The 26,981-nt window shown below is 41.1% G+C and overlaps 2 protein-coding genes across 5 annotated transcripts in view; both read right to left on the minus strand.

Moving 5' to 3' along the window:
• fra (neogenin protein frazzled) overlaps positions 1–26,981 on the minus strand; it is a 111,320-nt gene that overhangs the window by 32,849 nt on the left and 51,490 nt on the right. The gene's annotated exons all lie outside the window — the stretch shown is intronic.
• LOC106646040 (3-hydroxyisobutyryl-CoA hydrolase, mitochondrial) lies at positions 882–4,196 on the minus strand. The gene is made up of 8 exons (XM_089597969.1): positions 4,144–4,196; positions 3,314–3,351; positions 3,020–3,228; positions 2,201–2,223; positions 1,648–1,899; positions 1,363–1,579; positions 1,095–1,282; positions 882–1,021 (listed from the first exon to the last, which is right to left on the minus strand). Exons 1-8 carry the CDS (start codon positions 4,169–4,171, stop codon positions 882–884), a joined length of 1,095 nt encoding a protein of 364 aa, XP_089454095.1. The 5' UTR covers positions 4,172–4,196.

Below are 26,981 nucleotides of genomic sequence, written 5' to 3' on the forward strand. Positions count from 1 at the left end.
CTTAGCACTGCATTATAGTTGTAAAATATTTAATTGTTTTACCATATTTTTTTTGCGTGCACAAAGAAAAATAAAAATGGATAAAAATTATAAAAACGATGCTAGTGCTGTAAACTAGCGGTACATTGTCGTCTAGGGGCTTTTTTTGCAAAATTTTTTCAACTGCGATGAAAAGTAAATTATTTTTTACTTTGTAAGCAGTAAAATTTACTTCATTGTATACCAACGATAAAAATTCTGAATGTAAAAAGCAGATGGAAAATTAAAAAACTAAATGGTCTCTAGAAGACGGAATGAAATAAGTTAAGAGCGCAACAATAGTAATTTTATAATTTTCTTATTCTCTGTGACTGCACCACACACTCTCATGACATGCATGTTCATAAATACATGCATGTGTATGTGTCATCGTGTATGATACACATGAAAGAATTTGTTATAAATACTAGATGCACACTACATGTAATATAATGATATTACATAGATGAAAGGTCACAAAGTGTACACGGCGTACCTACGTATAACGTGACTATCGAAACAATTCTTCTAGAGCACGTCTATGAGAGCGAACGTAGAAAATTTACTTTACGTAAAAAATAAATCAAGAGCTCAAGTACCTGTAGGGATTTAAAATACTCAAAAAAAAATATCAGTGCCAAGTTATAGCCCTTCTACCATCATTCTATTTTGCATTGCGCTAACTCTATATGCCCAGCTCAATGTTGTGCTACATTGAAGGCGTTGGAAGTAATAATACAACGAAAAACAGCGTGTGTATTAAACTCAGCAGGTAGAAAAAAATGTAAAGCACAAGGTTTACGTCATGTCATGATAAAAATTTATTTTTGACAGATATTTAAATATATTTATATATTTTTGATTCACAATTTTTCAAGTTGTAGCTCATCTTGAGGCGGTAATGGAGCAAATTTTTGCTCTACAAATGCATTTGAAACATCCTTCAAAGCCTTAGGATTCCAAGATGGATTTTGATCCCTATCAATTAACAATGCTCGGACACCTAAAAAAATAATTGTTTATGACTTCGAATGACGTATCAGCTAATAAGCTATGACCAATGAAATGATGAGCACCTTCTACAAAGTCGCATTTTTTCGCAAATGAATTATAGAAGACTCTATAATCCGTGATTAAACACTCCGCTAAACTTTTGCTTCTGGCTTCTTCAATTACTTTTTTCGTTATTTTTAAAGAAGTAGGGGACATTTTGTTTAGTGTTTTTACAACTTGTGATGCCCACTCAGAGTTACTTGTCTCAAGTCTAAGAAAAAAAAATGAAGTAGTTTTTTTATTCTCATTTTAAGACCAAAAGCTATGAAAATTAAAAAAAAAACTTGTAACCTATTAATTATTTCTTCGACAGTTGGAGCGGAGAAACAACTATTTATTAAACTCAAGTGGGGTGTTAGACTAAATTCTTGTTTTATATTGCGTGGAGAGTACGGTTCAAGAATTCCATCAATATTAGTATTATTAGCTAGTAATTCTTGAGTTACATCCTCCAACTTATCAGAGTGAACGTAATGGGTTGCAAGTCCAGCCAGCAATACGTCGATACCTATTTTTTATTTGATTAAAAGTTATAAAAAAAATGTATTCTTGCTCAAAATAATAAATTATTTATACCCTTCAATCTGTGACCAGTCAAGCCTAAGTACATTCCAAGTTGGTCATTCAGTCTGGATAAAAAGTAAGAGCCACCACTGTCTGTAAAACCACCAATAGCTGTTTCTGGCATAGCAAACAATGTTTTTTCAGTTGCTATTCTGTATTTTCCAAGCACTGACATACCAGCCCCTCCTCCCATTGTGATACCATTCATTAGGGCCACATATGGTTTCTTATATGTGCCAATGAGATGAACCAAGCTAAAAAAATCTTGCTTTGCTAAATTCAATATACATTACCAATACTTCGTGGTTAATTAAGTTATTTAACATAATTTAGGTGATTTTACTTTGGTTAGGGTCTTAACGAAGTGTTTTAGGGTTCAAATTTGTATTAATTGTTGTTATAAAAATTTATGTTGAAACTTTTTAATACGACGTTACGTTTTACTGAACTAACCACTAAGCCATCGAAGCTCTTATGGCATGTTAATAGTTAACATCTGTGTGCAGTTAAAATTTAAAAAGTTATAAGAAACATGTAAACTAATTTTTTGTTAACGTACTTGTACGTCGATAGTAAACAAACCCTTCCCTCAGTGCACGAAATATGGATCTACCATTTGGTTTTTTTTTGCTTTAATAATGATGATTATATAAATAGTTGAAAGTTACACATTTTAAAATAATAAATTTCATCATTTTTTGACGTCAGAGGTTAAATCAGAAGTTTCGTAACATGAGTAACTGTAAATTAAATTTTTGTTCGACTATCAATATTTTAATATTATTGTGTAAATTTTTCCACTCAAAGAATAAAGACAACTGACGAATTTTATAAAATTTAATGATTAAAAAATGCGTATCACATCATTAAAAATATATTTAATAGAGGATATTAAAATTTACGACTAGCAATAATACTGACGCTACAAGTGTTTGTAATACCTTCCGAGGTATTATCTCCCTACATGTCTAATTTTTTAATATGGACCGAGCATACTTGACTTCGTATAGGTACATAATACGTTGAGCTGATATAAAAACTAGACGTACAGACACGTTATTAAACAAATGGTCAAAAACAATTTAAGATACAATTACGGTATACTTGGTTTTAAATGCTATAACTTATTCGATATTGTCAGTAAGTAGCGACTGGCAAATCATACAAAGTTAGAGTGTTAAAGTTAGCTCATATGAAAAAAAGGGTAAGTAGGGCAAGCCCGTCCCCATGTTTTTTAAACAAAGCCTCTCCCCCCCTTTTCTAGGGCTTCTGTTCGTAATTAATAGAACCACCTTAAATTAAATAAAAAAAATGAAAGTAGATGAACGTTACAGTTATTATTTATACATACATAATAATATTCTTGGGAAGTTCTTTTTCCCACTGTTCACCATGTGGTTGTTCCAAAGCCAAAATTGTAGCCTTGATATCACCTCCAGCACTAAATGCTACATCTCCACTTCCCTTTATTATTACTATATTTTTCTTTGATTCCCATTCTTTTAATTTTGCATGAATTTGTTGTACCATCGACACATTTAAGGCATTCAATACCTTAGGTCTGTTTATTATAATGATACCACTGCTTCCTACCTATTTTTATCGACCAATTAATTATAAGATTTGGTATACAACAGGTATTGAAAAGTTAATACTTCATTACAAAAGTAAAACTTACTTCTTGGGACAGTACATTATTCTGATCGGCTCCAACAGCTGTTTTAATGAAAAAATTAAATTTATTAGTATTAGTAAGCTAATCAGATTATTTAAAGAACCATACAGTTTTTATATATTTTTTTTTCACACGTTTTATTATTCTAAATATTTTTAATAAGCGACTAATTAATGTACGTATATGCATTTTACATGTGCACATGCGTGCATGCACCCTTTCTTTTTTTAAAAGGTGGCTAATCACGGTAGTGCCAAATCAAGGTGGGATTCTACGAGGCGAGGGTGGAGTGGAAGTTGTTTAATTGAATGTTCATGCTATAAAAAGTAAGAAATTCCTTATCGTTCAATATGTTGTCATACTTACGCAAAAGAAAAAATAGAAAAAATATGTTAACACCAAAATAATTTTTTCAAATTTAATTAAATTGTACTCCAAAGCTATTACTGAAAAAAAGCCTATTGTGGAACTACAACCTACGATCTACGATCAGTAGAACTCGACACGAACGCGAATAGTTGATGCTAGTAAAATTTTACTGAAAGTGCAATCGCTGCTCGTTCATACGGCAGACATTTAACTATTGCTGACTGCATGGTCCCGTAAGAGTCCATGTTAATGGTGAACGTTTAAGTGACCCGTTTGATAAAATTTGCCCGAAAAAATGTTAAGGTTTAAAATTTCAAGTGGATATTTGTATTATCTTCAATGAAAACAACCTCTACAAGTTTCATTCAGCCTCGATGTAATTGGCTTTCGTGATGAGCCACCTTCATCATTAGCCACGTGATATCCTTCATGAATTATTTAAAGTTAAATGTTTATGCCTTTACCTGAATGGCTATGCCTCAAAAAGATCATTCTGGATAAACGGCCAGTAGACAATCTGCTGGTACACAACATTTCTATATGCCGTTTTAAATTGAGAGTTGTGATGATAAAAATGCGTATTTGCGTGTTTAATACTAACACGATAACTTTACACACTTTTCGGCTATTCAATTACCAAACTTTAGTAGTACTTGACTGTACACAACAAATGTTTGCTACCAGTGAAGTCGAGCTGTTAATATTAATAATTAGTGTAGATCGAAGTGTAGGTTTTGGGTTCTAGTATGTCACTATCGGATTTTTCCAACGTCTGACACTTATGAACGATAACTCGATACTGTTTAACTGATAAAGCTGGAGTAACTGCTTATATGAGAAAATCCACAAAAAATATTCAACTTTTATACCCTATTTTAATTAAAAAGTTTTTTTTGAGGCACACTGTCGAGATAGGGCTCGTAATTTACTCGTAATGTACTGTGAGGAAAAAATTTCGAGCACGGGTTTTCGTGAGGGTCACCCTCAATGAAACCCGTATTCAAAATTTTTTTCCTTACAGCTCATGGCATGAGGAGTAAAATGAGTACTATCTCGAAGATGTACCTCAAAAAAATTTGTTTTTTAAAATGGGGGGGGGGGCAAAAACGGAAAATTTTTTGTAGATTTCCTCAAATGTACATACACGAATTCACATTCGTTAAACACCCAGTGAATGAGCGCAGGTTGAAAATAGATTATCTTTTCTATCAGTGTATTGTATAATCGTCAGTAGTGTCACGATCGAGGTCAATATAGTAGTGTCAGTATATACTTGTACAACTTTGATAGATTGGATCGTAGCTCAATCGAGTTATTCGATACAAGCAATATGGGAAATTACAAAATTTCATTTCAATTTTTATACTCAAGTATTCCGTTAATCGAATCACTGGACCCTGCACATCCAAATCCTCAAACACACCTCAGGGCGATACGCAATATCTAGAAAAGTCGTGTGGGTTTGAGACGTAATTTATATGAGAGTTAATGGTAAAAGGGGGGTAGGTTAATGTCACGTTACGTCGAAACTTTACATTTTGAATCTATACTTAACACCCGGAGTCTTATTTTGCACTTTGAGGGAAAGGAAGTTTCACATTTTGGTGGGCACCGCAGGTAATATGACAGTCAATCCCGAAAGCGCAATTACTATATTTATCGGAGACCGAAATCTGACCCCGTGCAGCTGTGGCTGACTGGTACATGTGTTAATTTTATTTCAAAGTATCGCCAATAAACAAATATCCATTTTTTTTTCTTAATTTTACGAAAAAGAAAACAGAGCAAATAATAAAAATGAATACTCACTCGGTCAATCGGTTAGATTTGTCAGATTTTGAAAACCACCACTTTTACACCTTACAACTCTTGCACACATTTTTAATGGTAGTTATTTCAATCGTTTGATCTCTATGTTGTCATCCTTACTATCCAAGAAATGACCACATATTCGTATAGGACGAAAAAAATGTTTTCCTTACATTGCATTCGAACTCAAAGTGCAGTAAATACAACTACTCCCAAAGTATGCGATGTACAACGACACTCTTTTGCGCACCGACATCGCATGCACCAGAGAGAGAGTACAAAGATAATAAAACGGTGTATCGAAGGAGAGCTCGTGCCGTAAAATGGAAATGAAATGACCCCATGGAAGTACACTGCTGCAGCGAACCACAAAAGCACATGAAAAAAAGTAAGGAGAGAATCATACCGCCGGCGCACTTCCGATCAAATGTATATGCTCCGCCAACAGGGGCGCCTATGAGTATAGAGAGACAGAGATATGGAGGCTGCACTCGCGTATAAAGCGATAACACGATCAGAGCGGCTTTTATAAGTTTACCATGTATAAATATATACACACACAAGTGAAGGCGCGTGCCTCCTCGTACATATAGGTGCATAAGTACCGGGTGCCACATAGGCGCCGTCGCCTGTGTCCCAACGTTGTACAACCCATTGACTGTCAGTATATGTATGTACGAGTGTATGTATACAAGCGAGTAAATATACATGCAGAATAATCTGCATGGGGGTATATATAGAGGCATGCCGATAAGCAGGTGGAGGAGGGGAATGAGACGCAAATAGTGCATGGCACAACACGTATACCAGCAAGAGCAGGTACATATAGCAAGACCGACATAAGACGCGCATGTATATTATGTACTCTATGAAAAATGTTAATTACGTTGTCAATGAAGTATATATCCATGGACTTCTCGCGCGTGGGGTAGAAAAAAAAAGGAGTACGTATCACTAACTTTCCGTTTTTCGATAAGCCGCAGAAAAGAGAGGCCCACATCGTTGCGCAAATTTAATAAATACATTTCAAGTGATTGTGATTTACGAGGTATGTATTTACGCAGCACCGGTGCGTGCATTGTAAAAGCGGACGAAGGAGAGCCAAGCAAATTACACGAGCGCTTAAACCTCCGAAGTGCGTTTGCAATCGAGTGCAATGCGCGTGTATCACAAAAAAAACACACGGATGATTTATCGGCGCCAAGCGTCCGGGGGACGGGGGGATCTCGAAGAAACCCCTCGTGTTTTCACGCCTCGAGTGGGGAAAAACAAAAAAAAATGGCAAAGATTTATCGACCGAGAGGGCCAGACGTGGTATTTGGCGTATATTGTACACGCGCGCGGTTGTTGAGAAACTTGAAATTTACTTTCCGAATCGGCGCTTGTTTTTCCGCGGATGGAAAGTACTACACACACACACACACACACGCGAGCATTACGCAACGAGCCATATAACATATTGTAAATCAAAACGCAATTAGGCATTAGCGAGAGAGCCGACATGTGTAAATAATTTACGATACGAGACGTCATAATCGAAGTCGAATATTATGATTATTGCACAGAGACAAGTCCGAGCGGGAGAAAATTTAGGATCGATTAAAATGCCATCTGGATAATCCGTACGCGAATTTTATGGGTATATGCTCGAGTATGGTTGTTGTGTATGAACAAGCTCGGGTGTTTGCTTATCCGAGTTGTTAGCGTCGAAAAACTGTACAATTTATAAACGTAATATGTTGCACGGTATCCGCGTTCGAAAGCGCTTTCGGCGCTTATATTAATAAAAGCTTTTACTCGCGCGAGTGGTCGTGCAAAACATTTTGGACTGTATATCCAGATACGAGCGCGCGCGGTCGTAGATTAAAACGATGGAAAAAAAAAAAAAAAATGTAATGCGCCTAAAGCAGCGGTGGTGAGCAAACACACGTGCGCCGACGATATTATTGTTCCCACGGCCTTTCGGGAAACCTCGGCTCCGCACAACAAATCAAAGCTGCAGGCGAGCGGTGCTTGGGTTGTACCAAACACTTATATACCTCGTTGTAAGTTAATATCATTCACTCCCACTGCGGCACATACTAAGCTGCTTATCCAAAGTAATCGCTATAAGCACTCTTTCCACCACGTGATGTCAGAAAGCGTTTAGTTCATCTAAACTTCGATCGCCTACAGCTCCTCCGAATCATCAAATTTGTGAACTAGATACTATAGTATAGGAATACGCACGCATCGGGCAAAACACATAACTGACGATTTGAAATGTAGGTGACCCATAATCCGCGGCGGTGATGCTATTAAGTGGTTGTACTGGCATCGCTGATCGACGAGCAGTAACGATTCACCATCAATCAGCAGCAGGTTATAATCAAATCCTCCCATCTATCATCGTCGTCGCCAAGTATTAAAGTATACGTAAACAGGAGGCAGCAATAGCGACAGGGATCCTCGACGATGGGAACAAAAATATACGGTTGGGGAGAGTACAGCAACAGTGGAACACACACCTGAACACAGGGGGTGGGGGGGAGGAAAGCGAAATCCCATTGTTACTACGGAGGATCCTCTAGAAAATCCTCGTCCCGAAATACAGAGATGCCTATACATACAACACAAAAAACGGCACAGAAGAGAGGGAGCCCTTGTACGGTACGCAGCAGAGGACCTCTCGAGCTTTTTTTCGAGTTTTTTGAAAGGGAATAGGTGTAGTACGTTCAGAACAAGTGGAACAAACATTCAGAACATATGGATCGTGTGTACACCTGCAACCCCTGCAATACATGTACAGACATCAAATACATAGCTCCTTGTCATAGATGTGCCATATCCTTGAGTTGAAGCTGGCTCTGGTGGCAACGGGTGTACATTATATATTGGCGATTGCTTGCGTGCAACGCAAGTACATATCTACATGTATGTACGCGGACAGTACAGTGGATGCGCAACCAAAGCCCATAATGGCCGGGTTTATTAAATTACGCGGCTGCTGGGGTCCATACATATACAGACTCACTGGCTCGTGCGTATAGGTGATTGGCTAGTTGTATCGGGTGGCTATAGCCGGTGCCGTTGTCATTGCGTGCGTGTAAGCTTTCTTCTTCTCGTAGAGTTTCTCACGCTCGTTAAGTCCTTGTCGAGCAGCGGCAGTAGCACACGACTACTTATCGGAAGCTTACACCCTTGTGTGTTTATTGGCGCTCCAAGAGGGGAGATACAGCGGAGAGCTTGCACGACATGACAGCGACTGAGCGGGCCACTTCAGTCGTTGCTTTTGCACCCATATAGCCTAACTATATACGCTCATTTCTTGGGCTTCTCTTTTCTTTTGTCTCCCTATACGTACACAGGGGGGTGGACCGTGTGCCTCTGCACGGATCAAGTGTACTGTGATGACTGACTCGATGGGAATGTATCGCGTGTACTTACGAGGTTTTTTTTTTTTTTTTTTTTTTTTTTTTTTTTTTTTTTTTTTTTTTTTTTTACTCTACATGGAAAAGCTCGGTGCTTTCGAGGCTTTTCAAGAGGTAACAGCACTGCCAGACAGTTCATTTTCGCAATTGTTTACGCGGTGGTTGAAAAAATGTCATCGCTTCCATTTGTGTACTATATACCCACATTTTTATCTTTTCGTAAAAATCATACGTAACAAACACAAGGCATTGAGTTTTCCGAAATTTTCGTTTGACTGCTAATTTATATCCCAGTCGTTTTCAATAAACTACACTATACTGTACAGGCAAATCGACTCTCGAAAGTCACGCTTTATCCAAGTTCTTTGGTGGAAATAGCCTGCAATATGGGCAGTAAAAACGGGATGCGAAATAACCCGACAAAATACGACGGACGGGAACATCAGACGCATCAGTATAGAGCTTTTTCCTTATACATATATCGGTGTTGTTGTTTTTTTTTTTTTTTTCCACCCAGTCCAGCTCTCTCGAGCGACGATTTTTCCTACTTTCGCCACGTGTAAACTCCCAGCCATTAGACGAAGCGTCGATTTCGACTAATGGCTCCGATTTCAGCCCACATCTCTATACGACTACCGACAACACTCGCTCTCTCGTCGTATATTTCCGAGCTGCCACGGTGTCCCGTAACATATATACACCGCGGTGGCGGCTACCACGGCGTTTACACGATAAACGCGAGTATAGGAGCCAAGAGACGGGATTTTCTCCTTCCCTCCCGCGTTTGATTAAGTGCTTTTGCACCTCTCGGGAATTCCGATGCCCGGGAAAGAGAAGAAAAATAAATAACAAACGAGAGAGGAAGGAGTCGCAGAGCTCAAATTGTCTCTGGTTTGTGTGCACCTATACACATCGCGCGCGGTGCGTTTCGAGACTTTTTTCGAGCCACTGATGGGGTTATTCATGGCCGTGTGGAGTTTTCTCTCTTCGGTTTTGGGCTCTCTCTATGTGGGTCACGGGTTCGTGTATTGATCCGTTGCGTCGCTTTGAGTGATTTACCCCAGGGTTACGGCAGAGTTTGCGAGTCCGTCCCTGTCGTTGTTTCAACTAAAAGGAAAAATAATAATCGTATAGGGTTGGTGTTGACCAAAGCGTTTGTCGTCTATTTTTACAGTACATTATTTGATTGTACGGTTTCAATTCATTTGTGCTGTGAAAATCCCAAGTTTTCTTTGGTATTTATCGGTTTTTCATAGATAAAACAAGCAAATTTGAGTTCGTGACGACCATTGCATTTTTTCAATCATTATCAATAAGGCATTAGCGTCATTCTTATCACCACGAACTCGGGACTATCGGCCAAAACTTTTACTTTGCCCACGACAGCCGATAAGTTATATATATATATATATTGAAACTAAATGAATACTAACTTAGTCTAGTTTTTTATTTTATTTTGGAGGAATTTGTTTAATTTTTTTTTCATGGATTGAATTATCGTTCCGTCTGTATAAAAATAAAGTACTAATTCAAAATTGATAGTAAAACTTTTCAGGCATGGCTGCTCCGTTGTATTAATTTATGTTTTTACAAGGACAAAAGTAGTCGCCGTCTATAAAGTGAGTAATTTCATTGTTGTTGAATTTTTAACGCCCGTAATAAAGTTTCCAAACCAGAATTCCAAGTAATTAAATTGTAACTGCATCGAGGAGGTTCAATCAGGAACAAAATTCAATTATCGAATCAGCTGTTATTTAAAGTTGATTTGTTTATTAAATCCTATTTAAATATAAAATTAAAATCGGCCGATCAGAGGTTACTTCAATGACTGACAATTGCATTTGTTTTTCAAAGTTATTCTATGTAACAATCAATGGCATTCGACTATTCCGTCCTTTATTTAAGCCACACGAATATAAGTGATGAGTTTGTCTTTCGGAATCCCGCCTGAAAGTTGTTTCAACCAACACTCGAATTTTCGGACAAGTTGGAAATAATGAAGGTTCTACTTTTTCGGTTGTAATTCAACTCATAATTAACCACCCAATGAAAAAATCACATCAACTACTTGGTGATACGTAACTTTACATTGTTACAGTTATCGTACCACACGTCAAAAAAAAAAAAAAAAAAAAAAAAAAAAAAAGTAGTTTAAGTATCAAGCCCACGCTACACATTTAGTGACATTTTATGTGATTTCATTGAATGAAAATTTTATGTGACACGATCATGTATCGTATTAAAGGGACATTGGAAAATAAGGTAGGTATACACTCAATGGTTCCACCTTATAGATTTCAGCAAATTTATTGTGCACAATTTCATTATTCACAGTGAAAATACTTGGAGGAGTCACCCTTGTTGAGGTAGTTTTCAAAGACGACTGTTCACACTCCTCCTCTGCCGCGCTAGTAACATTGATACACATGCATCTCCCATTGACACCTTTTCCCAAAGCTTTTTCTGCATATGAAGCACTGAAGCGTCTCCTCGGAAACAACGTCACCCCCGCGACTTGCAGAGTGGCTGCTCGCGCTGTAAGTTCGCGAAGACGTTGAGCAACGGGAGGGACTCACCTCACCGGTTTGGTGGTGGGCCCGCTCGTGCCTGATCAAGTTGCACTTAACACTGAAGGCCTTGGAACATGTTTTACAAGTGTGGGGCTTGTAACCAGTGTGGGCCCGCTCGTGCACGATAAGATTGGACTTTTGGACAAAGGCCTTCGAGCACACCGTGCACGTGTGAAGCTTCTTGTTTGCATGGATCATCTCGTGATTCGTGAGACTACTCTTTTCGCTGAAGGCTTTTGGGCACACCGCGCACTGGTAGGGCTTTTCGCCAGTGTGGGTGCGCATGTGCGACGTCAGATGGTCTTTGCGGGCGAAACTTTTTGGACATTCGGAACAACGGTGGGACTTGAGATGGTCTTTTTGTGCAATACTTTGCGAGCACAAGAAGTCGTGGAATGGCTTGTCACCGATGTGGGCCATGGTGAGCCCAATATTTTCGCTGAAGGCTTTCGGGCACACCGCGCATTGGTAGGGCTTTTCACCAGTGTGGGTGCGCATGTGCGACGTTACGGAGTCTTTGCGCGAAAAAGTTTTTGAGCATTTCGAACAGTGGAAGGGTTTCTTCCGCGTGTGGGTGCTCTCGTGCACCTTGAGATGGGTTTTTTGGGTAAAACTTCGTGGACACAAGGAGCAGTGGAATGGCTTGTCGCCAGTGTGGACCATCGTGTGTCTGGTGAGCCCAATTTTTTCGGTGAAGGCTTTCGGACACACCGCGCACTGATAGGGCTTTTCGCCAGTGTGGGTGCGCATGTGCGACGTCAGATGATCTTTGCGGGCGAATCTTTTTGGACATTCGGAACAACGATGGGGCTTGTACTCGCCCGTGTGGCAACACGTACGTTTCACAAGCTTACCAGGACAGGACAACGTTTTGCTGCACACGTAGCAATGCTCGACCTTGCCTTGCCGCTGTTGATGATGCTTGTCACGTTTATCCATACTTTGTTGCTGCTTCTGGTGTTTATCATCCATATTTTTGCACTGATTTACCTCTAGAATTGCGACACAGCTATGGTTCTCTATTACTTTTTTTTTTTTGGTATAGATGGGTCCCAGTCGTTCTTGCTGTACTTACTGAACTCACAATCTTGTACAGCGATGATTATCCCACAATTTTTGGGTAATATTTACCGATTTGGTTGATTTTTTGCTGCTTTAGAAATAAATAAGGAATTCTTAGCTTTATAATTCACGAAATGTTTTTTTCAAGATTATAAAAAAAAGCAATATGGTCGTCTTCAAACGGAAAAAACTCACCTCTTGATTCCTGAATTTAACGCTCGTCATCCATATAAATTCTTTCATTTCTTCGTACAATATACTTATCACTTATCCCATGATTTTTCTAACCACATTTAAACACTGGGTTCGTCAAATGCACTAGTTGTTGTAAACTCATCCAACAAACTGCCGCCTGCGCGTTAGAAACGACGAAAAAGCAAATAATTCACTTCATATCACGCATTCGTATGCATTAAGCAGAGATATCGTTAACAGCCTTATAATAGACGTTTTATAGAGACAACGGCATAATAGCGAGGAAGGTGAGGTGCTTTTTAATAATTTATTGTGTAAAATATATGTCTAAATTTTTATCCTCGTATCGTACTATTTTTATGTGTGGGTTTCATATCAAACAAAGGCATTTTGGATAAACCAACTGTACTAGAGCTAATATGTTAATAATATGTTAACATAACTAAATCATTTTGTCATTTCGTCAACCGTTTCCAGTTTTATTAATAACATATACATATACTTTACTGAAGACTTTAACAGTTGAGGTAAAAAGGTCAAAAGAGTTTAAAAGTATGAATTCAACATTCACATTGCGTGCAAGAAAATCAGAGAAATGTAATGATTGTAACGGAGGAAGGCCCTGAAAAACCCTTTTAAATGGATGGCCAACCATACAAGTTTACTTTTGATCTCTCGAGTTTGTTCAACTTTGACGTTTGGCCGAGATGAATCTTTGGCAACATGCCAACGCGTCGTTAGGTACTCGAAAACATACAGTGCCCCTTAAAACAACTGTAATGTATATTTGCAATTACATGCTTCTAATACATGTTATACCTACTTGGATTTTCATTGTACTCCCTCCTCGGAAAACATTTTGGGAACAATGACAGTTCTTGGACTAAGGGGTTTGTACCCGAGTTGCGAACGACTTATTAAGCACCTTCGGAAAGAAAAACGTGGTTCGCGGTCGCGGGGACAAAGTACAAGTAACGTGCTCAAAGGGTACGGAAAGTAATAATTTTTTTTTTTTTTTTCACATATTCCCCAAGAAATTGGTGTCAGCAGTGAAGTTTCACGAAGCTACCGTACACGCCACACGACCGGGAGTACCAAAATCCAACCCTGACACTTGTACATATTAGGTACAGTGAGCTGTCAATTTGAAAACGATATCGGAAATCCCCATTGTTTTCCGCAATAAAAAGCCACGAATGGTCCTCGTAAAAGTATGTTTTTCGCCATGTTCACCAGTGCTAGCATATACACACACACACACCTGGGAAAAGTATCATTTTATCGGCTCTGCGCGCGTGTAATAAATATCACACGACCAGCCTTCCGAGCATGAGAAAGAAAGAAAAAGAAAAAATAGACTCGAGAACTCGATGTAAAATTTCATGTACACCCCGCGCGTGCACATATGGATCCAGAGCCGCGGGCTGTATAAGCTCATTCCACGACAATGGACAACCCCGCACTACATACATATACACACACATAACATCCGAAACGAGAGTAAAACCCTCTCTTGCTTTGGGCTGCAGCGATTCTCTCCCGATATTTATCGATACGAGTATTGCCGAGGCGAAATACGAGGCGCGTTATTGCGGTTTTTATGTTATCGCGACTGCGATGGCCCTCCGTCCCATATCACCCCCCCCCGCTTTGGGGGGGAAAAATCGTCTTTCGCCGCATTGCACCCACAAGTTTGCCTCGGAATCAAAGTTTCGTGTGGGTCCACTTTTATGTTTCCCATTTGTACATACATGTATACACGCGAAGACGAAGAGATAAACATGTATATATATATCGCAGGGGGCCATGACAAATCGACGCGCGACCTTCCCCGACAGCAGTCGAAGGGAATGAAAAGTATCGCGCGCTCGCCGTGTTTTTACGAGAGGAGAAAAAGAGCGGAGCTGAGGAAGGCTGCTGCGATTTTTCTTCACTCGCCGCGGTGTGTGGAGGTTGCGTAGGTGGGTATTAAATGTATAAATATACGCGGCTCTCACGAAGCAGGGGACCGGGAGCAGCAGACGCGGGATTGACGGCTCTGCGTATACGTACGGAAGGGGCTGGGAAAGGGAGAAGAAGATGGCATGAAGAACACGACCTTTCGAGGGAGAGTCAAGTGTTGTTGCGTGTACATCACGTGCAGGGGGTGGGAGGAGGAAGCGCCTGTAAACGCCACTTGAGGGCAACTAGTTCGCGACGAGCAACTTCGCGAGGGACTTGGATTCCTGCGACGACTATACTGTAAATGTATAGCATGGAGTCGGGTACGACTGGAGTATGGTTCAGTCTCTGTTTCCAACTTGGAGCGAATGGTCCTTTTTTTTTTTTTTCTTTCTCTCATCTCGGTGTTTCGAGGGGATCAAATTTTACCGTCCAAGGGCCACTTTACGGGTTTCAGTGGCTTATTTCATTTTTCTTTCTGGTATACGACGAACCAACCACGCCGAAAGTCCTCCCAAACTGCTTGGATATTAATACACGCCTGCGGGGTGTACAAAAAAAATGTCGCAGGTTCGCCTGTATATGGGCTATATACCAATAAAAAAAAAAAATATAAAATCATCGTGCAAGAAGTGCAAGCTTAAAACATGGGTGAGAAAAAATATTATTGTATATATATATTACGATGAAACCATCGATGGTAGAGGCATGTATAAAAAGTGACGAATAGAAAACTTATTGTTACGCGCAGTAAAGGAACTAAATCATTTATAAAATGTAAGATAATGGATGTTTAAAATGTGCAGAGAGCAAGAAAGAGGGAGCGGTATGAGGGGAGGGGGGGGGACAATAAAACCCAATTTGGGCACTATTCAAGTGGCAATTCAGCGTTTCTCCGTGTATATACAAACGGAAGAGCAAACCCGCGGCAGAGAGATAAGGAAGAGACGGGAAAACGAGGAAGCGGATAAGGAAGAAAGGAAGGAAGGTATACAAGGGACAATGAGAAGATAAGACTGGGGAAGGGGAAAAAGGAGGAAGAGAGAGAGAGAGACGGCTGTGCGGAGAGGCGCGCGCGACGAGTGTGTTGACTCGTCTTTTTCCACGCTCGGGCGGCTATAAAGCGCTCTCCTCCGACTCTCCTCGAAAACGGCGAACGCTGGCACGGGCATACGTGAGATTCCGCGGGGGAGGCGCGAGAGAGGATTGTCAGAAAAAAAAAAAAAAAAAAAAAAAAAAGATGAGGAGGAGGTGGAGGCTGCATTTAGGATTCCCGGCGTGCCTTTTGCGCGCGCCAGTTAGCGCCACCGGCTCGGTGCGTTCGTTTTTTCCCTACTCTCGTTCTCAAAAAGGGTGCACGCCCTCTCTCGCCTTTCCTCCTTTTTCTTCGTCGCGTATTATATATGTTATGCTTTTTACCGTCTCCATATAACGACACTTTTTTGTGATGATGGTGGTGGGTGTATGTATAATATACCTGGTGCAGAGCTACGCGTGACCTCGTTTTCGGGGAGCCTCCGAGCGTTAGAATAAAAGTGCTTGCTTGTGCATGGTGACCATTTTTTTGGTGCATTACATTTTTTGCAGCTACGCTGCTTTTGAAGCACGACTGTGATCCGTACGAAAGTGCGCCTTGGATTTTCACTGGAGTAAAAAGCGTGAGGCCATTGATATGAATCGTCCGTACTTTTGTGCAAAACAATTTTTTTACTCCAAAATGACGAGGGATCTACATATGTTACACTTAATTTTTACTAATAAAGTTTGTAGAGTAGGTAATTCATCAAACCCTTTTCGTCGGATCGTAACTTCTTCATGAGTAGAAAGGTTTTTTCTAAAGAGAATAAAAGTATACTCAATAGCCCTTTTATCGCTTAGGTCTCGCGTGCAATATGAATATCCTTGACAGAAAAAAAGCAACTTTCAGAGGCAGACAAGTAAAACTTATCCTACGACGATATTTTTTATAATCACGCGCTGGAAATTTCCATCTTGTGATTTTATCTCTCTTCATATAACACAAAACTAGATCTCCTCAATATCCCGCGGACTGTACGTGCGGTGCATGATACCACGGACCCAGAGAGTCGAGTTAGCACGGTAAATTAACCATAGGTATAAATTTTTTCATTTCAATTCAATTAAAATGTTTAAAATTTAAAAAGCTTCACTATTTCATATGCGCTGCATGCATGGAAAAAATAAGTATTTTTGAGCAGATAGTTTGGCGCTTTGTGCAAATTTTACATCTTGTTTCTTGTTCCTAAGGACAACTGTGCCCCACCCTAAGGCAAATAGTACCATGACGAGCTGTGCCCCACGTAAAAATTATTAAAGTTTCAATATTAATTAACGTTTTTAACTCTGCAATGTATTCTCAAGACTTTCAACTAAGTGATTGATATTTATACATTATTATATGTATAATAGTTTTTCCATAATTATCGAAAATAGAATGGGTGACGGTAGTGCCCCACCCTCCCCTGCACGTTGCCATATATGTATAGATAGATATTATTTATGCGAAGAAAGGAAGAAAATGGAAATATAAAAGTTTGGGCAGGTATTGTTATTTTAGTAGTATATACGCTTTTGTGAGTATATATCCGTACAGCTTCAACCCACAAGTCATGCTCCGCGGGCTGTTATCCAACAATCACTTTTTATACATTTGTATGCAACTCGCCACCAGACCGCGAATGCAAACAAGTGCCGTTGATACTACCTGCTTGTGGTGCTGTTGGGGCGAATACAATTATCAACAGCGAGAGAGTCACAGCAGCGTTATACGGTTTTAATAAACGCGGAGGCAAAGCTTTTTTCGGAGAGCTTTTTAATTGGACGTTGGCTCGCGGAAAATGTGGGTGAAAAGTAGACCAAGAGAACAAAAACAAACGATAAAAGCCCCGAAAGCTCATCCACCGCGAAAGTAAAATTAGAGCTTTTGCAGGACGGCGGATCGATGACTGCGAGCGTCGACGATCATTATGTGCCGTAAGCAACAGCGACCGGGGAGGGGGGGGGAGAATAGAGTTTTTTTCTTCTTCTTCCAGAGTTGCGTATACACGTTGCGCTTTGATTGTTTTTACTTTGAGCCATAATCCAGTTGTGCAGCTCGTAGCATGAGAGAAATAAACGAGAAATAAAGGGACTTGGGACAAAGTGGTGGGCACACTGCAGACGCAGTATAGCGAGAGCTTTGGCTCTCTGCGAAATGTATTTCTAGCGAATAGAAGAGAGAGACCAAAGTGCCTCTTCCTCCGTGAGTTGCGTAATAAAAGAAAATCCCGTGGCAAGCAGCGCGGTGTGCAGAAAAGAGTGACGCGCATCATCCACTTTGGCGCAAAAGATTGGTCCAATCGAGCGAACAAAAAAAAGACAAAATCAAACTGAGATAACTCGCTACGTGTACTTACAGTAACGCATGGGTGCGAGCCCCCGGGATGATGCAGACGTAAACGCCGGGACCGTGTGGACTATACATCGTCCCCTAAACCCTGAATAAATAAAAGAAGAGGCTTTCCCGGGCGTAATCGAAATCCCACCCCCTGTGCGCCAATATGTACATATATATGTATGGCTGCTAGCTGTATTTTCTATTTCCCTGCACCTATACCTCTCGGAATCAGAGCTCCCACGCATCACGTTTTTTTTTCCGCGGCTCGCAAAATTTATAGCCACCGTCTTGCGCTCCTCCTCCTTATTTTCCATTCCAGGGGCGCGGGAGAGAAAAGAGGAGAGGAGCTTTTCTCTCTCGCGCCAAAGCCACGGACATTTTATAGAGAGACTGGAAAAGTGGGTATACGCATAGCAGTTGTCAAGTAGAAAGTAGGTATGTTAGTTGCGTGTGTTAATACACTGGATATTATATATGTATATATATGAGGAAGGAGGGACACCAAGAGAGAGGGGGGGGAAATATAAAGCACCACCGCGAGAGTGCGACTCGACCGTTTGATTTACGAGATCAGGGGGTGAGCGACAACCTACACTATGTATACCACACCCCGCGCATACAAAGGGAGAGAGAGAAAGCGATGAAGACATGTTATATATTATATGTGCCAACGCATCACAGAAATAGCCGAAATAGACCTGTGACTTGTATACATAACGTGTGTATGGACGGCATTGGCTATGTAACGGCTTACGGACAATACCGTGGACACAACATCACCGTGGGCCGCGAGTCCGCGCTGTAACATACATCGCGGGCGTTACGGGATGAACAACCATGTAAGTAAACATAGTTTCTATATTTTCCCACTCCCTCCCTCGAAAGCTCTTTATCCAAGCGTCTGGTGCGTAAGTATATATAAATATGTGTGCCCAGAGAGAGACAGATTGACGTCTGGTGTTGTACGGCGCACGAGTCGGTTGGTATACGCATCAAAAGAGCGAGCTTTCGTTGCAGCCGGGACGACCGAGAGCCAACCCCCTCCCCGGAGGCTATGCGTATGCAGAGGAGGAGCGATGCCCGCGCACAATCGGATTCTTCTTCTTTTTTTTTTTTCTTTTTTTTACGGAAAACCATCCCTCTCCTCCTCCTACACTTTTTCCGCTACGGTTTGTACACCTCTCGCTTTGTTCCCCAGGTATATATATATATACGCGTAGGTAAAAAAAAAGCAGGTGGGGGAAGGTAGAAAAGCCCTCGGGCTCTCTTTCTCTCTTGTGATGTCTATTTTTTTTCCTTTCTATGGTCCCGTCGAATTCTTTGCAAAGAACGACTCCGCGTTGTATAGCTGCACCCCGGAGAAAGCTCCGGACGCGTTTTCGGGGTAATAAGGTTTTCGCGCTGTACACCGTCGGAAATTAATGTAGTGTAAAATCGAGCGCTCCACCCCCCTCTTGTGCTCGGACAGTGTATGTGTGTATAAACACGTTTAGCCGCTGCTATTTCACGCTCGGCGTTGTCGCGCAAAGGAGGGAGAGGACACTGTACCACCTCTTGCCCCTCTATGCTGTGTAACAATGGGCCGGCTGTCGTGCGCTACTCGTGCGTGAGAGTTGCGGGGGAGAATGGAAAACGCATTTGTCTCTTGCACATAAATCTCTCGGCGAATTTATTCGTATACACGGACAATTAAACGCGACAAAAGTTCGTTTTGGCTAAAACCTGATAATCCAAAAAGACAAAGAGTTAAGAAAGAAAAACGAAATCTCGGGCGTTGAATTTCGGGTCTTGGGCCTCCTCTGGCTGTATAGAATTGTCTCGTGTGCAGATAAAAGCGCACAGATTGGCACGGGTGTTAGCATTACCCCCAAGGGGGCCTCTGCACGTGTACTATCATACCCCTACTGGCGCGCACAGTAATGCGTTTTGGCTCAGAAATTCATTTTTATTTCACGAGAACTACCTCACAGCGTGTATAACATTATACAAATACAGATGCATATACTCCTTGCCCCCGCTTCGAGCTCGTAATTACTAGAGCCAGATTTGCTTTTTTTTTTTTGCTACTCTTTCCTTCCACCCACTGAAAAGCCTCCACATTAAAACTACGTTTCCCTCCTGCGCCGCACTGGTAATCTCGTTATACGGCCCGTCACGCCCCGCACACGTATACCTATACGCAAATGTACATACACCGTCCCGGAAATCCCCGGCAAAAATGTTTGACGAAGCGTTTGAAGGTTCTAAAAGAGCACACGAAACACATATACATACACACACCTTTCCCTCCCTTGGCTGCAATTAGTTTAAATAAACGCTTTTCACCGTCCAACCAAACATACGCGCGCGCACTTCTTGGGGCTTTTATATTTTTCTCTTAACACTCTTGCGCCGCAGTTATCTTGGCACACAGTAACTATATACCACGTTGGTTGTGTGTATATACGAACTTGAATGACTGACTGCGTTTCGGATTTTGAGCAGCAGACGGCTGTTTATTTTCCAGAGAGTGATGGAAGGAGGAGGAGGAGGGCGTATTATAAATTTTTCGAGTCAACCTTCTCTCTCCCCGCGGTAAAAAGAGAGAGAGAGAGAGAGGATGTAGATTCAAATAAAAGCTACCGAGCCTACTGCTGTTGGGGCTGCGATAATTAGATTGAGAGAGAGAGAGAGAGAGGAAAGGATGATGCTGTGGCAGCGGGTACTGTAATCGTCATTGATGGGCGCGCAATATATTTTAAGGAGTTTCAGCTTGGCGAGTGCAGTGTGGGTATAATGGTAGATTTTTTTGTACACGTGTACCATATAGTATTGATAACGTACACGAGGAGTCGTGATAGGAAGAACCTTTATTGTTGTAAATAAAAATTGTGTGGCCCCCACTGCGCTGGGATTCCATACGGGCATTTTTTTTTTTTTTTTTTTTCCAAGTGCTGGACTATTTTTGATGACTCACGGAGCTTGCCTGCCGTACAGCTGTGGGTAACGGCCTAAATGGTTTATTGAAACGAATGGACTTTAAACGGATTAATGGTGTTGTGTGGCTACAACTCGGATACAAGAAAAAAGAGAGAGAGTGATTGGGAGGGATTTTTTTTTTTCTTGCACGCCTGTTTATGGAGTTTATCGCCATTGATTATTTTTCGTTGTTCAAACATTTATAGTTTCCCGTACATGTTGAATCATGGTAAAAGTTTTTCACGCGTTGACGCGAATAATCGGTTGTTTTCGTAGGAAAAAATCTTCCATTAGATTCGTATTTTAGGAGATGATCAAAACAATGTCATGGATACGCGTGTATTTTCCTTCTTTTTTTTTTTTTGCTCATCAACAAAAACCAATGGAGATATAACGTACAGCGTGTCCAAACACAAAAGTTGGGGGCGTATGAAACATCGCAAACGGTTACAAATCTCTATGTTTTGCCATGATGTCACGTGAGACCTTGACGCGCTGGTATATTGTTTACGGGCAAAAAAAAAATAAATATTGCGTTCCCAATATGTATACTCTCGGGAAAAACTACAAAAAAAAATAAACAAATATTATTAAAAACAAGTATCTTTACACATGGTATCGATTATGATACAAGTATAGGTGGGAAAAAAAGAGTTTCGCCCTCACTTATTTTAAAAAACACACTCCAACTTAACTGGCTCAACTATGAACGGTGCGACTGTTTGCTGGGATGCGCGTCGAAGAAGGAAACGAGATAGTGACGGGGTCGGTCGGGCAAGTAGTCCTCTCCAGGGAGAATTTAGTCAGGTGCATACCTCAGGGGACCCTCATCATTTTTTTCAATATACGCTCGTCAAACGATCCTCTTCCTTGTGCGGATGACGGATAAGCGATACTCTGTTTTGCTACTCATCCGTCTGGTGCACGTGAGCTGCACACAGGGACTCTCGGTGCTCACGAAAATACCGGTCCCTTGCGTTACACATTATTGATTTAATTATATAAGTTGAAGTGTTAATTTTATAACATCTTATTAATTTCGTTTCATAACGTTTGTGAAATTTGCTTCCAAACCATTTTTATTAAATTTCATAAAAATTTTTCTAACAGTGTGCAAATAGCCCTTCAATACTTATATATGGCACAGATGAGACCAAGATCTTAATAATCGTGACACTGGTGACACCTGGTAGTGAAGTTTGATATTGTACATGTTGAACCTCGATTTTGTCATTTAGAAAAAAAGGATACATATAGAAGGTACGCGTTAACGTGAAAAAAAAAAGTGTCAGATCGGCCGAGCGTGCAGGGGTATGTAGTAATTACGCGTGTTTCCCAAAACTTAATTCCGGAACCATGTACGTATATTAAACAAGCCTGTTCTCGAGGTAGTACAAGTGTTTGACGGTGCACGCACGCACGCCGGATAAGTGCACCGAAAAGAGAGTTGTTGGTAATACAGTTCAAAGGTCCCGCGTCGTAAAAACCAAGTTCCCGTTGTGCCCGAAGTTGGTTGATATTATTTCTTGTACGCAAGTGCTTCCTCCGAACTCGCGTATTTGCATAGATGTAGGAAAAATCGGGAAAAGTTATACACTCTTCTGGTTGTTGTATAATCAGGCGTATCACAAAAAGCTCGCATTTCTGTTATGGTACAGGTACAATATATTATATGCATAGGAATGGATTTTCCAACGAAAAAAATCCAAAGCTCCCCATACGTAGGGGGGGGGGAAGGGCTCCCCCAAAAAATTAATGTACAGTTATTTCCGTACGCCAGCCTGCATCGTAAGTACACACGTGGGCCATGCTTACGTAAAGTATACATGCTCTCTCCTCTACTTCCGACTGTCGTTAAAGTTCCGGTGTAATTTAACGCCACCGCAGCACCGTGGCGCAAAAGACAAACACACACACACCCCAGCCCGTCAAAAGCGCTTATTAATATATTAAAAAAAAATAAAAAAAAAAAAAAATACATGCACAAACCAGAACTCCAACTGGTGATGCGTATCTCTTTCACTCCCCGAAGGAGGAGAAGAAGAAGAAAAACCTTCCTCGTCAAAGTAAGCATATCTTACATAATATTATATACGAACAAAAAAGGTATCCCTATATATATGTATACAAGTTGGTATAACATATACGCGTTGGAGTTATATTTACCCCTCTTCTTTGGGCCCTATACATATGTATATATTATCCTCATAGACGACAATCGTAGCACACAGACGATCATTTACACTCTGTATTCTCCAGCATGTTGGTAACGTCGAGGTGTAAAGTTAAACGGTATCACGGAAGAAGTGCTTTTCTTTAGCCGTCGTCATAATCCACAGAGGCACCGTATATATATATATGGTGTACTTAATAGCACCGCAGAGTCACCGGAAGCGCTACGAGTTATGATCTTCTTTTCAACTCTATACACTCCATTGTTGCACATATATGCATGTGTATATTATCTCCCCACACACACACACACACACACACACACACGCGTGTATATAGGTGGCGACAGTCGAGTGCGACGCTCCGGTGCACGTAATATTATGTGGACTAAGTATAAGAAGGAAAATCGTCAAGATGATGTATTATACGATATTATACACGAGCGAGAAGAGACTGCGGGTGTACAACAATCGAGGCGGATGATGATACGGTATTTGCATTTTGTCGCCGTCATCGAGACGCTGGTACTTCCCGAGAGGGCTTTCATCGGTACTATATAGATACCGGGACGTCAATGCGTGTGTATAAAATTATAGTGCACCTCGAGTATGGATGCGCAGTTCATATATACAGATATCACCGCCAGCCACGGCTCGTATACCTGCGTGTATATATCACGTATGCATATAAAAAATACCAATGTAATAATTACTACTACGCGTGGGAATGTCGAAAATGTTGGCTCGATCGTCGACTGAGAGGGGGGGTGGTGGGGTAAAGCAGCTGGCCGTCACATTAACGACCACTGCACTTTACGAAGCTCGATAAGAACCCCGGGGGTGGGGGGGGAGGGATTAATCACCCGACGTTTTCTCGAGGGAATATCAAAGGACGCGCCCCTCTCGTCGCGTATACCATCGCTCGCTAAACGAATGAAATCAATTTCGAACGAGGAAGGAACGGAGTGTTCGAGGGGGGGGGGTGATTATATACCGTACACGGCGACGACGAAACTATATACATGATCTTCTTTACCGAATGGATATGCGTATATGTATATATTTATCCCGATATGAAAAAATATGCGCTTACATCACGTCTTGACTTTTTGATGTTCGTGAAAGAGCACCGGTGGCGAGGGGACACGCCACCCAAAGATGTTACCGTGGGGTAATTTACAGCTCTCCCGCCCCCCACTCGCGGGAGGAACTGGCGCTTGTGGACTCGCACTCATGTACATATTTATATATTCAAGCTTCCACCTTATTTTTCCCTTTGGATGTCAATCCAAGATGTATATATAATATATACACGTGTATACGCTGGGCGCTGGCGCTTAGTGCGTGCAGAGGACGGGGGAAATAATATTTAAGATCGGACGAGCCTCGATATGGCTGGGATGATGACGAAGAAGATGAGAAGAGGAGGACGGGCAATCGAAAGAGCCGGAATGATATCACTCGGCGCTCCTCCTCCTCCTCCTTATTATACATACAAGGACTGTAAAACGATCGTCGTCGCGATACGGCAGTGGTGGTGGGGTATGGTGCATATAATACTTATTACATATCTCGTGAAATTTGCATGAGAAATGAAACCCCGCGCGAGTGGTATACGTGCGTGATATGCGCAAGAGAGAGAGAGAGATGACGTGGAACGCGACGGTGACGCTCCGTATATCAGGTATCAAATTGAGGAGAGCGAAATAGGTATACACCATGTACCCATATACGTATCGTGTTAATATACTTTGGTACGCGTGCGCGTCTACGTGTTGGAATCATTGGAATATCGTGGGATAAAAGGAGGTAGACATCAAGTTTAAATTTTTAATCCCTGAAAAATGCGCTTTTGCAAAAATGTATGTGATCGGGACTGTGCCAGCGTAAAAAATATACATTGATGGTAATGGTATGGTAAGAAAAAAAAAGTTTTACTCCTTCAGTTGCAACTTTTAATCGGAATAAAACTAATATGTCAACAGAAACAAATACCAAAACTGCAATCGAACTTGTTTTCTTTCCATCATTTTTCGAGTGAATAAGCGTCTTTAATTCATGTACTTCGAGCCGATGTAGCCCGCAAGACAAACCCCATTGGCCGAAGACACAAACTTTTCGCAAATAAAAAATCTTTTTTTTTTTTTTTTTTTTTTTTTTCAACATCAATGTTACATTCATGAAATTTCTATATGAAAAAAAAAACCATCGACGTGAACCCACGTGAAATTGTAAAACTCGAAGGAGGGGGGCATTCAAACCGTAAAATTAATGTTTGCTCAAGCGCTGTGGCCGTGGTTATTTTTATTACTTGCGGAGGGCGTTGAATTTGTCATGAAACCGCCGTCCTAATAACACACCCTTTGACTGACTGACTGCAGATTAACGAGTTTATTCCGCGCTTCCTCCTCCGCTCGCGAGCCCAGTGTTTTCTCAACAAACTCGCGCGCGCGAGCCAAAGAGCCCCCCCCCCCCTCACACACGTATACATATGCTGTGTTATTCTTATCGTAATTGTCACTAACGTATATACACATACACACACCGAGGCACGGACTGTGCTGTATATATTATGTGCATGCCAATATCTTTTGAAGATTCACGCCCGCGTTTTCGAGGACGATCGGGACACGCGTGTGTGTGATACGCATTTTACTTGCATGAATAAACAAGGGCGTGTCCGGGGCCCGTTAAATTTTGTTAGTATAATGCGATCGTCGCCGTCGTCTGATATGCGCGAGATGACGTTGTTATGAATACACGCGGTTTAAAAAAGGGGGGATATGGTGTACGTATACATTATCGTGTGTAGTATATTTAGCTGCTGCGGAACAAATTGAATGACGCGCGAGTAGATAATATACACATGCGTGTGGGGATGTAAACTCTCAGGTGATGGGCGCATGTATATTGTGAATAGTTTGATTTTATTTGTTTGTGTAAAAATATTAATTTTCGTCGTACAAGCGCCGTCATCACCGGAGCGATTTTGCCCCGAGGTAAAAAAAAAAAAAAAAAAAATTAATCATACGAATCAGAGACAAGGAGAAATTTCACTACTTGCCCGTAAATAGAGACATGGGAGAACTAGTTGTTTTGTTTCGCGTTGATTACTATCTCCGATGGAGACTCGATAGACATGTTTATGTGATGTATGTATACTTTTCGAAAATTACTCTGACGCGCAGAGTACAATCAGACGCGTGGAGGGTCGCTCGACATGAGACCCGAGCACGCGTCGTGTGGTAAAAAATACCATATGGCAATGATAATAAATAAATACGAAGAAACAAAGCTCCCCCCCCCCCCCACTTTCTCCCCAATCATATAAGCGTGAGTTATCAGCGGCTACTCTCTCTCCGTGTGATTTACTTTCAATGTAGTATACTCTTTTGTCTCAATTACTTTCGTGTCAATGAAACAGCTATATTCTTCGAGTGACTGCTGTACTTACCCTGTACGTTTGAAAGCATCGCTGATCGATCGCGTGTGCGTACACATTATATATACTTACGATTCAATTTATACGCACGCACCACGTATACATAGTAGCGAGATGGGTTTTCATCATTATTATTATGAAATCACGCAACGGGAAATGGAAAATCTGCGGTTCATCGCTAAAGTAGCCTATGTATACCCGTGGGCACACTGGGAGAGCTATAATAGAAGTAAGAGACGTGTGTGGAAATGGGTTTATCCTCGTTTCTTTTTTTTCCATTATCGTTTTTTTCCTCTCCCGTGCACGTTTTCACTCGCCAGAGAAGTATCCGAGGAAGACGATATCCT

Source organism: Copidosoma floridanum, unplaced genomic scaffold, assembly GCF_036245765.1.
Source record: "Copidosoma floridanum isolate Cflo_tuat_1 unplaced genomic scaffold, Cflo_Japanese_pri ptg000040l, whole genome shotgun sequence".
NCBI lineage: Eukaryota > Metazoa > Arthropoda > Insecta > Hymenoptera > Encyrtidae > Copidosoma > Copidosoma floridanum.